The 11987-nt window shown below is 38.5% G+C and overlaps 1 protein-coding gene across 1 annotated transcript; it reads right to left on the bottom strand.

Annotated features, from left to right (window-relative positions):
• Positions 1-6285: 6285 nt before the first annotated feature.
• LOC118827488 (leukotriene B4 receptor 1-like) lies at positions 6286-7402 on the bottom strand. The gene has a single exon (XM_036598863.1). The coding sequence runs from the start codon at positions 7400-7402 to the stop codon at positions 6515-6517; it is 888 nt and encodes a 295-aa protein (XP_036454756.1). The 3' UTR covers positions 6286-6514.
• Positions 7403-11987: the final 4585 nt, after the last annotated feature.

Raw genomic sequence — 11987 nt, 5'->3', positions numbered from 1 at the left:
GATTGTGGTAAGTTTCAGGTATGGTCATAGGAGAAGAACTCATAGCTGATGAATTGAGAATGCTGAAAGAGGAAGTGATTGAATACCAGAACAGAAACACAATCTGAGATAGCAACACTGTGTAAAAAAGTAGGTCAAAAGTGCTTAATGGGGTTTTAATTTTCTCACATCAAGCATTTCCTGTGAGACTGCTTTTTAAAATTATCAGTGCTAAATTACCTTGTACATGGTTAATAAAACCTTATTCCTGACTGGGTTCAATAAAAACACTTCAAAAGTTCATTTAACATTATTTGTTTGACCTTATGTGCTTCACTTTAAAGGAAGCTTTAAAGAAGACCATCACAAACTTGGAGGACATAAGCACTCTCTGTCCCATAAGTGTGCTGCTTTACAGCTCGAGAAAAGAAGGCATACATCAACAAAGATGAGCTTGAGCCCAGAGAAGTTGGCAGTGTTTCTGGACGTTGTTGACATATGTCACATGACATACCGTGCCATGCAGACATATGACATATGTCTCCATGGCATGGTATTAACTTGCATATGTGGCCAGAGGTATAAGGAGTACTGAAAATCCCTACTTAAGTACAAGTACTGTTACTGTAGTGATAATTTACTCAAGTACAAGTAAAAGTATTAGTAACTAAAATTAATCAGGTAAGAGAAAATGAGTAGTTTACTAAAAACCTAGTTACTTTTTCAAATTACCACAACCTGAAAATATTTCTGAGCTGACTCAGCTACATCACTGGAAATAATCTGTACAGAACAACACTAAAGCAAAACATGATGTTATGTGGGAAAAAAGTTCTGAGAGCTGAGACTGATCACAGTTCACTCTGCTAGTGCACATTTACACATCTTTCTGTGAACTGTGTAAGGAATGAGGTTTACATTAAACTGCATGCATTTCATGGTTAGATGATTATATAAGACTTCCTATTTTATCTGTTTATCTGTAAAAAAAAAAACTACAAAATTATGAGTAGATTGCTTAATTAATAATGTAATATTAGTGAGAGCCCTGCTGCCCATCAGCTCCCTGGACTCTAGCTTACATTAACAGGTGTGAGCCTCTACAGACAGTAAACACATTCACAGCCTTCAAACTGTACATTTTCACTGATATCTGTTCAGAACATTTACACCATTAAAATCAGCAGCAACATCAGCAATTTACCCAGCTTTGATCATTACTGTAATATATTTCACTGATAATCATGTTGATCAGCATCATACAGAATCAGACATTATTACTGCATTTACCAGTTAAACAGCTACACAGCCACTCACAGTTAAAGACAAACACCAAGGCAGAGAGAGAGAGAGAGAGAGAGAGAGGAAGAGAAAGAGAGAGAGGGCAGGGAGGTGGGAGAGGTCAGATCAGGCCAGTCAGCTTAAACAATGTCAACGCGACAGAATAACTGTCCAGAGTTTATGAAGAGTCTGTATTAGACTAGATTTCTTGTCTCACAGCCTTAAACGACCATTTATCTCCAAAACACCTGCTAAACTAGGCTGTATTATAATGGTACACTGTGGGCTCTGGATGACCCCTGTTTACTAAAGTAGCTCACAGGCACTTGTAATAAAATATACGCAACAGATTTCAAGTTTAATAAACAGAATCATCATAAAAGAAAGAAGAAAACCGTAAACACGGTACCTGTTTAGCTCGGATAAGCTAGCTTGGCTAATGCTGTCTCAGGCTGCAGTCGAGCTGTGACAGCGGCTCTGAGCAGGTTTCATGTTTGGCAGCCGATAATGACGCCGTTTTCTTTAGTTCATGTGAAAATGAATACAGATGACCATTTGGATGCGGTCTGTTCCTCGTGTGTGCTGGTTAATTTCTCCTCTGTCCTTCTCCACTAAACTGGACATCTCTGTAGTGTTTTTCCTGCTGGAGCTGCTGTTTTTTGATTGGTGAATCTTTTAAATTTAACCGCCCTTCGTTCGTATTGGGTTATGAGCTGATACGGTCATGATTTATTTTTATTCTGTAACATTATTCAAATTAAAGTAGCGAAGTAAAAGTATTTCATTAAAAATTAACTCATGTAAGAGTGAAAGTACTATTATTTAATTCTACTCCAAAAAGTACCGTTACAGGGAAAACTGTACTCAAGTACAGTAACAAGACTAAATGAAATTCGTTACTTACACCTCTGTGTGTGGATACAGCAATAAATGTTATCCCAAACCATGTGGTTATGGTAAAGTATCCAAAGCCAAAGTGGTGATATCCATCACAAAAGCATGTCACTTTTAATGCAGTGCTGTCTGAGGCATTGAAGGTCACGGGCATTCAGCTGTGGTTTTTGGCTTTGCCCTTTATGCACTGAGATTTATCCACATTCCCTGAATCTTTAGAAGATATGCACCGTAGAGGGTGAAAGATCCTTGCAATCGCTCATCGATGAATGCTGTTCTTAAACAGCTAGATTATATGGTAATGCATTTTTTGGAAAAGTCGCGAGCCGCAACTCATCCTTGCTCTTAAAGGATTAGGCTTTTCCTGGCTGCTCACTTTATACCCAAGCATGATTGCATCAGCTGTTTAAGATATTTTTGAACACTCCTAGTCATAACTTGCCCCTGTATCAATTTTTTTGGAATATGTTCCCTGCATCAATTTCAGAATGAGCATGTATTTACAAACAACAATGAAGTTGGTATGGTAAACAATGTAATATCTTGTCTTTGCACAGTTTTCATTTGAAAAACTGGTCAAGGTGGATTTTCAAATGACAGCTTTCTCTTGGAATTTGCTTTTCACATACTGTTCCAACTTTTTTGCATTTGAAGTTTGTAGATTAAACTGAATGATATTGTTGGTGCTCCCCCAACTCTTAATTCACAGTTGCTGTGAAAAATGTAAATAAAAACAGAATATGATGATGTACAAATCATTTAAACCCTATATTGACAATAGCACAAAGACAACATATCAAATGCTGAAACTGAGAAATTTTATTGCTTTTTGAAAATCTATGCCAATTTTGAATTTGATGCCAGCAAAACGTTTCAAAAAAAGTTGGAACAGAAGCATGTTTACCTTAGTGTTGCATCACCTCTTCTTTTTATAGCACTCTGTAAGTGTTTGGGAACTAAGCAGACCAACTGCTGTAGTTTTGAAAGTGAAATGTTTTCCCATTCTTGCTCTATATAGGATTTCAGCTGCTTAATAGTTCAGGGTCTCCTTTGTCGTATTTTTCATTTCATAATATGCCAAATTGTCACGCCTCAGGCTGAATCGGACTTCATTTCCCAGGATACACTGGAAGATCACATGTCTGGGCAACGTCATTCAGACTTGGAGCTCAGAAGGGGCTCCAACAACCACAATACCTCAGGAGATCACATGACTACGGACTGTCACGCACGCACCTATCAGCGTTCGCAATCTCCCGAATATTGAGTGTATACACCTGAATCCAATGTCATATGATCACATTAGGGGGCTTTAGCGTTAGTCAGTGTGAAGTATTGTTTCTGTTAGAACTTACTGAGCGTTTTCTATGTTGCTATTACTGCCTGTTATGACCCTTGTTTCGTTTTCTTGACCTTGTCCCTTTTGGTACTTCTGCCCGGTTGTGTTTGGACCTGTTTTTCGACCCTTTTGCCCATTCTCCTGACAACGTTTTTGGATTATCCTTGTGGTTTTGTATGCTTAGTGTTAGGATCACTTTTGTGATTCTGTATAAGTCTTTTTGGCTCCGACCTTTGCTTGTTTTTGGACCCGACTTTCTAAACTCTAATAAACCTGGTTTTCACTGTTTATCCGCGAGCGTCTGGATTCTGCTACAGCGTCACACAAATGTTAACAGTGGTGACAGGTCTGGACTGCAGCCAGGCCAGTTTAGCACTCAGACTCTTTTACTGTAGTGCCATGCTGTTGTAATACATGCAGAATGTGGTTTGACTGATGTAAGCAAGGCATTCATGGAACAAGGCATCATCTGGATGGCAGCATATGCTGCTGCAACACCTGTATATATAATTCAGCATTAATGGTGCCTTCACAGATGTACAAGTCACCCATGCTGTGTGCACTAATGCACCTCCATATCATCAGGGATGCTGGCTTTTGAACTGTGCACTGATAAGAAACCAGACAGTCCCTCTGCTCTTTAGCCTGGAGAACGTGTCATCAATGGTTTCCAAAAAGAATTTCAGATTTTGATTAATTGGACCACAGGACACTTTTCTGCTTTGTCTCAGTCCATCTTAAATGAGTTCAGGCCCAGAGAAGGCGGTGGCATTTCTGGATCCTATTTGTATGCGGTTTCGTCTTTGCGTGGTAGAGTTTTAACTTGCATTTGTGGATGCAGCGATAAATTGTGTTCACAGAAAATGTTTTTCGGAAATGTTCCTGAGCCCATGCAGTGATTTTGACTACAGAATTGTGTCTGTATTGTATCTGTATTGGTTTTCAGCCTTGTCCCTCGCACAAATATTTCTCTGGATTCTCTGAATCTTTTTTAATGATATTATGTACCATATATGATGAAATCCCCAAGTTCTTTGCTCTTTTAAGTTAAAATGTTATTCTTGAATTGTTTGAATTGAGTGGTGAACCCCTCCCTATCTTTACTTCTGAAAGATTCTTTTTTCATAGCCAATCAGGTTACTGACTTGTTACCAATTAACCTGATTAGTTGTGTGATGTTCCACTAGGTGTTTTTATTTTTAGCATTACACAAATTTACCAGTCTATTGTTGGACCTGTCCCAACTTTTTTGAAATATGTTGAATCAAACTCAAAATGAGTACAAAACAATACAATTTGTCAGTTTCAACATTTTATATGTTGTCTTTGTCCATCAAATATAGGAGACTAGTAATGATTTAAATGATTTGCACATCACTGCATTCTGTTTTTATTTACATTTATACAACAGTTCTAACCGTGCTGTTATATGCCATAACAGCACGTTTTTTTTTTCACAAACACTGTATCACTCCACTGAAATGCTGTTGCTAAGCAACGACTTTGACAGCTGTAGGAGATGCTAAAGCCATTTGAATGTGTTTACTTCTTACTTTACGCACAAACAGAAAATGGATACTTTTAAGATCACATTTGATCGACAGCAGATTTGGTCAGACTTTGAAGATGAGACTACACTAAATTCACAAACTGTCATTACCACTGAGCAGCTTTTCAGTCGGCAGCTGTGACAGAACACCACCTAAACAACCTGGAATTAGCCAGAAATGAACTGAATACCATTCGCCAAACAAAATGGGCTGTAAGATACTTTATAGACTGGCTGGAACAAAACTACATTAAGATTGATCTGGCAAAAAATGACAACACTGAGCTACGCTTGATATTGCGTCAGTTTTATGGCTCAGTCCGTACTTCAAAAGGCGAGGCTTACAGCAGACCATGCAGCGAGTTCGCGGAGTTCGTTACTCTGACGTAGCAACAAGCTTCTTGTTAAGGAACTATAATTTGGCGGAAGGAACTGCTAACATTAAAACAGTAAATGGCACATTCACAGCATTTATTTCTTACATACTTATTTATAGAACTGTTGTATAAAAGCAATAGAACACTCAAGGTTGTGTGTTATCGTGAATAACACACTCCCTCTCATGTTCTGTTGCTTAATTTGCACAGTGTTCCAACTTTTTTGGAAATGGGGTTGTACCTTAAAATAGCCCTGGATGTGGACTTACAGAAACTGATGTGTTATCCAGTCTGCTGGTTGAAGACATTTTCATGCTAGAACCCACATACAGAGGTAGTGTTTGTTCTGACTAAATACTAAATATTTTATGTAGTGAAATCAATTCTAAAATCAGAAAAAGTCCTTTTCAGTCATATTTTACTCAATATACTGTTACTTTAATCAACAAACACAATAGCATACTGTGATGAGAATGAAACATGCATGGCCTTACACTGTTACATACTTGTAACTTAGATAGAAAAATAGAAAAATTGTGAAATAGAAAAATAGTAATATGTGTTATGTTTTATATTTACACATGATTTTTCAAGCACTTACATTCAGTATACACACATTACATTTTATTCATCTATTGTTGTACATTACATGTATTATTTACCTTTGTTCTGATCCATGTTGGATCAGATTAGAAGGCTTACACTGTGCTTATTCACCATTGCTTCACCACGGAAATACCCAGTCATGAGTGACAAAATTGAAAAATTGGAAGTAAAAATTACATACATGTTTAGTTCCATGTAGCTTGTGGCATGCAGCAAAAAAGCATTGAGTGGAGTGACTTTACAAAATTGTTAATGTAGATTGAAAATAAAAGTAACCTTAGAACAGAACCTTGTGGAACACCTTGAGAGATTTTTAATGAACCTTAACATTCACATTTTCACTTTAGATCATGTTGTTTCAGACTGTGCTATGAGAAATTTCTGTGGTCCATCTCTCATTTCCAATTTGTACAAAAAACAATTTACATGTCTTTATAAACGAAGTTCATTATAAATGCCAAGGATGCAAAAGAAGAAAAAGTGAAGGACTTAAGCACTTTCTGTCCCAGTTGTGCGCTGCCTTAGAGCCCGAGCAGAGAAGGCATACACGAAGGGGTTCACGCAACTGTTGATGAAAGTCAGAGCTCCGGCAATGTCATCTCCTGCTTCTGCAAACCTCAACAGATGGTCATTTTTGAGTAACAATGCAACAATCAGCATAATGTTGTTGATATGAAGCGAAACCCAAAAAAAGAAGAAAGTCGCCACGGTTCTGGTCACCAGCCTCGTCATCCTGTGGCTGTTAAAGAAAGCTGATTGACTAACACTGCGGTGAAGACGAACGTAGAAATAAACCAGGAGGGGGAACGGCACCGCAAACATCACCACGGTCTCCAAAAGCAAAGTTGCCACCCTCTCTGTGTTATTTTGATAGTGTGCCCTGCATTGCAGCCGTCCATCCTCTTCCAACTTTACACGCCGCTGAATGAGAGCGTAACAAGCTAATAATCCACTCAGAATCCATATTCCACTCACAAGACCATTCTGTCCTCTTGCTCTGAGCTTAGCCCACTTCTGAGGATGCAGTACTTGAACATATCTCTGCACACTCAGTAAAGTCACACACAGCACGCTGCTGTAGAGGCTCCAGTAGACCACGTAGGAGAAGAACTTACACGAGCCCAAACCAAAGACCCAGTCATGAAGAAGAGCGTAGATCCATACCGGCAGTGGAAGCAGCGTCATTAGATCTGATATGGCCAGGCTCAGCATCAGCCTTGGGGTGAAACTGCCTCCCTTTAGCCACCCAGAAAGAAGCACCAGTACTGCTATATTTCCAGGGACCCCCAGTGCAAAGCACAGCCCCAGTACACTACTGGCAGCCAAGGTTTCAGATGAGAGAGAGATTGAGCTGTTAGAAGAGTTGCCGTACTGCATGGTTTGTGGTAAGATGCTACTGTGGTCATAGCTACAAGGATTAAGAATGGTAAAAGAGGAAGTGACTAAAAATGAAAACAGAAGTATGGTTTTTGTAGTTTAGCAAAGAAACATTTCTGTAAGCCGAGACAGCTGTCAAGTGTTCTGATTTTTCTCTTATTAAAGTCATCAGTCCTAAATTACCCAATGCATGATTAGCAAGAGTTTACTTCAGGCTAAGGTCAAAACAATAACCTCACAAGTTCTTTTAGCATTTATGATTTGCTGACATACTTGTTCAGTGTATTGGTGGTTGGTGATGTGGTTATATACTTGTTCAGTGTACTGGTGGTTGGTGATGTGGTTATATGCTTGTTCAGTGTATTGGTGGTTGGTGATGTGGTTATATACTTGTTCAGTGTATTGATGGTTGATGTGGTTATATACTTGTTCAGTGTATTGGTGGTTGGTGATGTGGTTATATACTTGTTCAGTGTATTGATGGTTGATGTGGTTATATACTTGTTCAGTGTATTGGTGGTTGGTGATGTGGTTATATACTTGTTCAGTGTATTGGTGTGTGATGTGTTATATACTTGTTCAGTGTATGGTGGTGTGAGTGTTATATACTTGTTCAGTGTATTGGTGGTTGGTGATGTGGTTATATACTTGTTCAGTGTATTGGTGGTTGGTGATGTGGTTATATACTTGTTCAGTGTATTGGTGGTTGGTGATGTGGTTATATACTTGTTCAGTGTATTGGTGGTTGGTGATGTGGTTATATACTTGTTCAGTGTATTGGTGGTTGGTGATGTGGTTATATACTTGTTCAGTGTATTGGTGGTTGGTGATGTGGTTATATACTTGTTCAGTGTATTGGTGGTTGGTGATGTGGTTATATACTTGTTCAGTGTATTGGTGGTTGGTGATGTGGTTATATACTTGTTCAGTGTATGGTGGTGTGATGTGGTATATGTAGTGTATGGTGGTGGGAGTGTATACTTGTTCAGTGTATGGTGGTGGTGATGTGGTATACTTGTTCAGTGTATGTGGTGGTGAGTGTTATACTTGTTCAGTGTATTGGTGGTTGGTGATGTGGTTATATACTTGTTCAGTGTATTGGTGGTTGGTGATGTAGTTATATACTTGTTCAGTGTATTGGTGGTTGGTGATGTAGTTATATACTTGTTCAGTGTATTGGTGGTTGGTGGTTTGCTTATATACTTGTTCAGTGTATTGGTGGTTGGGTTTTATACTTGTTCAGTGTTGGTGGTTGGGTTTATACTTGTTCAGTGTGTTGGTGGTTGGGTTTTATACTTGTTCAGTGTGTTGGTGGTTGGGTTTTATACTTGTTCAGTGTGTTGGTGGTTGGGTTTTATACTTGTTCAGTGTGTTGGTGGTTGGTGATGTGGTTATATACTTGTTCAGCATTTTGGTGGTTGTTGGTTTGCTTGTATACTTGTTCAGTGTATTGTTGGGTCTTGATTTGGTTATATAGATGTTCAGTGTATTGTTGGGTCTTGGTTTGGTTATATAGTTGTTCAATGTATTGGTGGTTTAGTGATGTGGTTGTATACTTGTTTAGTGTATTGGTGGTTAGTGTTCTGTCTATATGCTGGCTCAAGGTGTTGGTGTTTTTCATACTTGTTCTGTGTGTTAGTGGTTGGTGATTTGGTCATACACTTGTTTAGTGTATTGGTGTTTTGCCTACTTGTTCAGTATGTTGGTGGTTTGGTTATGTACTTGTTCAGTTTAAGGATTAAGAATGGTAAAAGAGGAAGTGACTAAAAATGAAAACAGAAGTATGGTCCTTGTAGTTTAGCAAAGAAACATTTCTGTAAGCCGAGACAGCTGTCAAGTGTTCTGATTTTTCTCTTATTAAAGTCATCAGTCCTAAATTACCCAATGCATGATTAGCAAGAGTTTACTTCAGGCTAAGGTCAAAACAATAACCTCACAAGTTCTTTTAGCATTTATGATTTGCTGACATACTTGTTCAGTGTATTGGTGGTTGGTGATGTGGTTATATACTTGTTCAGTGTACTGGTGGTTGGTGATGTGGTTATATACTTGTTCAGTGTATTGGTGGTTGGTGATGTGGTTATATACTTGTTCAGTGTATTGGTGGTTGGTGATGTGGTTATATACTTGTTCAGTGTATTGGTGGTTGGTGATGTGGTTATATACTTGTTCAGTGTATTGGTGGTTGGTGATGTGGTTATATACTTGTTCAGTGTATTGGTGGTTGGTGATGTGGTTATATACTTGTTCAGTGTACTGGTGGTTGATGATGTGGTTATATACTTGTTCAGTGTATTGGTGGTTGGTGATGTGGTTATATACTTGTTCAGTGTATTGGTGGTTGGTGATGTAGTTAAATACTTGTTCAGTGTATTGGTGGTAGGTGATGTGGTTATATACTTGTTCAGTGTATTGGTGGTTGGTGATGTGGTTATATACTTGTTCAGTGTACTGGTGGTTGATGATGTGGTTATATACTTGTTCAGTGTATTGGTGGTGGTGATGTAGTTAATACTGTTCAGTGTATTGTGGTGGTGATGTAGTTATATACTTGTTCAGTGTATTGGTGGTTGGTGGTTTGCTTATATACTTGTTCAGTGTATTGGTGGTTGGGTTTTATACTTGTTCAGTGTGTTGGTGGTTGGGTTTTATACTTGTTCAGTGTGTTGGTGGTTGGGTTTTATACTTGTTCAGTGTGTTGGTGGTTGGTGATGTGGTTATATACTTGTTCAGCATTTTGGTGGTTGTTGGTTTGCTTGTATACTTGTTCAGTGTATTGTTGGGTCTTGATTTGGTTATATAGATGTTCAGTGTATTGTTGGGTCTTGGTTTGGTTATATAGTTGTTCAATGTATTGGTGGTTTAGTGATGTGGTTGTATACTTGTTTAGTGTATTGGTGGTTAGTGTTCTGTCTATATGCTGGCTCAAGGTGTTGGTGTTTTTCATACTTGTTCTGTGTGTTAGTGGTTGGTGATTTGGTCATACACTTGTTTAGTGTATTGGTGTTTTGCCTACTTGTTCAGTATGTTGGTGGTTTGGTTATGTACTTGTTCAGTTTATAGGTGGTTTGGTTATATACTTGTTATACATGTATAATGTAATATACCATATACCAATAGCTATATACCCGCTGGCAGTGTTAGTGATCTTACTAACTACAGTGTTATACTCTGTGTGTGAAATCCTCAATAAATAAATTATAAAAATAAATAGTGTGCACGAAAATTGGTAGAAAAATGCCACATTTGAGTGTGTTCTCCATAGAGGATGTGTTCTTATATTCACTTAGGTCAGAGGTGTTCAGACGTTTGCATATGACTGTACTTATGGTTTCTAATCTGCAATTGGGCATTTAAGAGAGGAACTTGACACTAAAAACAGAAGCTTGCCATTTTGAGGATAAAGCAGGGTAAAATACAACACCATTACAAAGCCTTTTTCCATATTTGTATTTGAGCATCTCCCAAATGGACTCTATAACACATAATATGGTTACGAGTTTATTTTAAGGAAATCCCAGATTTGATTTTGAGGTTTTCAGGGATTCTGAAGGATTAATGAGGAAGTCCTGGACCTCCTGGGACCCCACTGTATTTCACACCTTGATTATACTCTTATAGAATGAGGGTCTTACTTCTTAAATATCCATGCTGATTTGGTTTGCAATTGTATGGTCTTCGGATCAAACCAGGTTTATCTGTAAATCTATAAACATCACTCTGCTTCCCTTCACTATTACTCAGCGAGGTCACTAGTGCAGTATGTACGTGTGTGTGTGTGTGTGTGTGTGTGTGTGTGTGTGTGTGTGAGCTTGACAAGCGTGCAAACAGCAGGGAGAAATACAGATGGGCTCTTAAATATTCATGATCTCTGTTTGTTAGCGTGTTTGTTGTAGTTGGTAGTGCTTGACTGGCCTCATGTGTGGGAAGAAAATGGCCTGTTATCACTAGCCTCTGCTGAATAGATTACGCTGGATATGTAATCCCAAACAGTGGGGGTAGGATGTGTTAAAAGTACAGATATGTGTTTGTATTTGTGTTTGTATGTGTTTGTGTGTGCTTACAAATTCATCTCCATTTCTGGAAAAGCTCTACCAACACAATGTTCTCTCTTTGGTATCAGTATTGGTAGATTTTCATTTCATCTCCTATTTGGGTCAATGTCCTTATTGCACCAATACACATTGGTATGGTAGGAGTGGGGCTCAGCTGTTCTGGAAGTCACAAGTAAACAGATTCATTATTTAATATCATTGGAGAATTTCAGATGCACTTCAACTCCCATCGCTCTCTCTCTGATTCACCCTGCATAAATTTATCTTGGTCTATCTGACCTCTTTAAAAATGCCCTAAAAATTCGGCCCCCATATGCCACCTTAAACTGATGTTATATAAACTGAAATCATACATCCCTGTCTCAGGTCCTCTTGGGACACCCATTTGTCACATTTTAGTTCAGTCTCTTCCTTTATATGCTCAAAATTCAAGTCTGCTTATCAGTCTGCAGGCTGTAATGAGTGATCGAGGGAGGCTGAACACAGGAGAGGCTTTAATGAAGCTAAGTGCAAAAATAACAAGACAAAGT

The sequence above is a fragment of the Colossoma macropomum genome, unplaced genomic scaffold, assembly GCF_904425465.1.
Source record: "Colossoma macropomum unplaced genomic scaffold, Colossoma_macropomum, whole genome shotgun sequence".
Taxonomy (NCBI): domain Eukaryota; kingdom Metazoa; phylum Chordata; class Actinopteri; order Characiformes; family Serrasalmidae; genus Colossoma; species Colossoma macropomum.
This window is presented reverse-complemented; position numbering and strand designations above follow the sequence as displayed.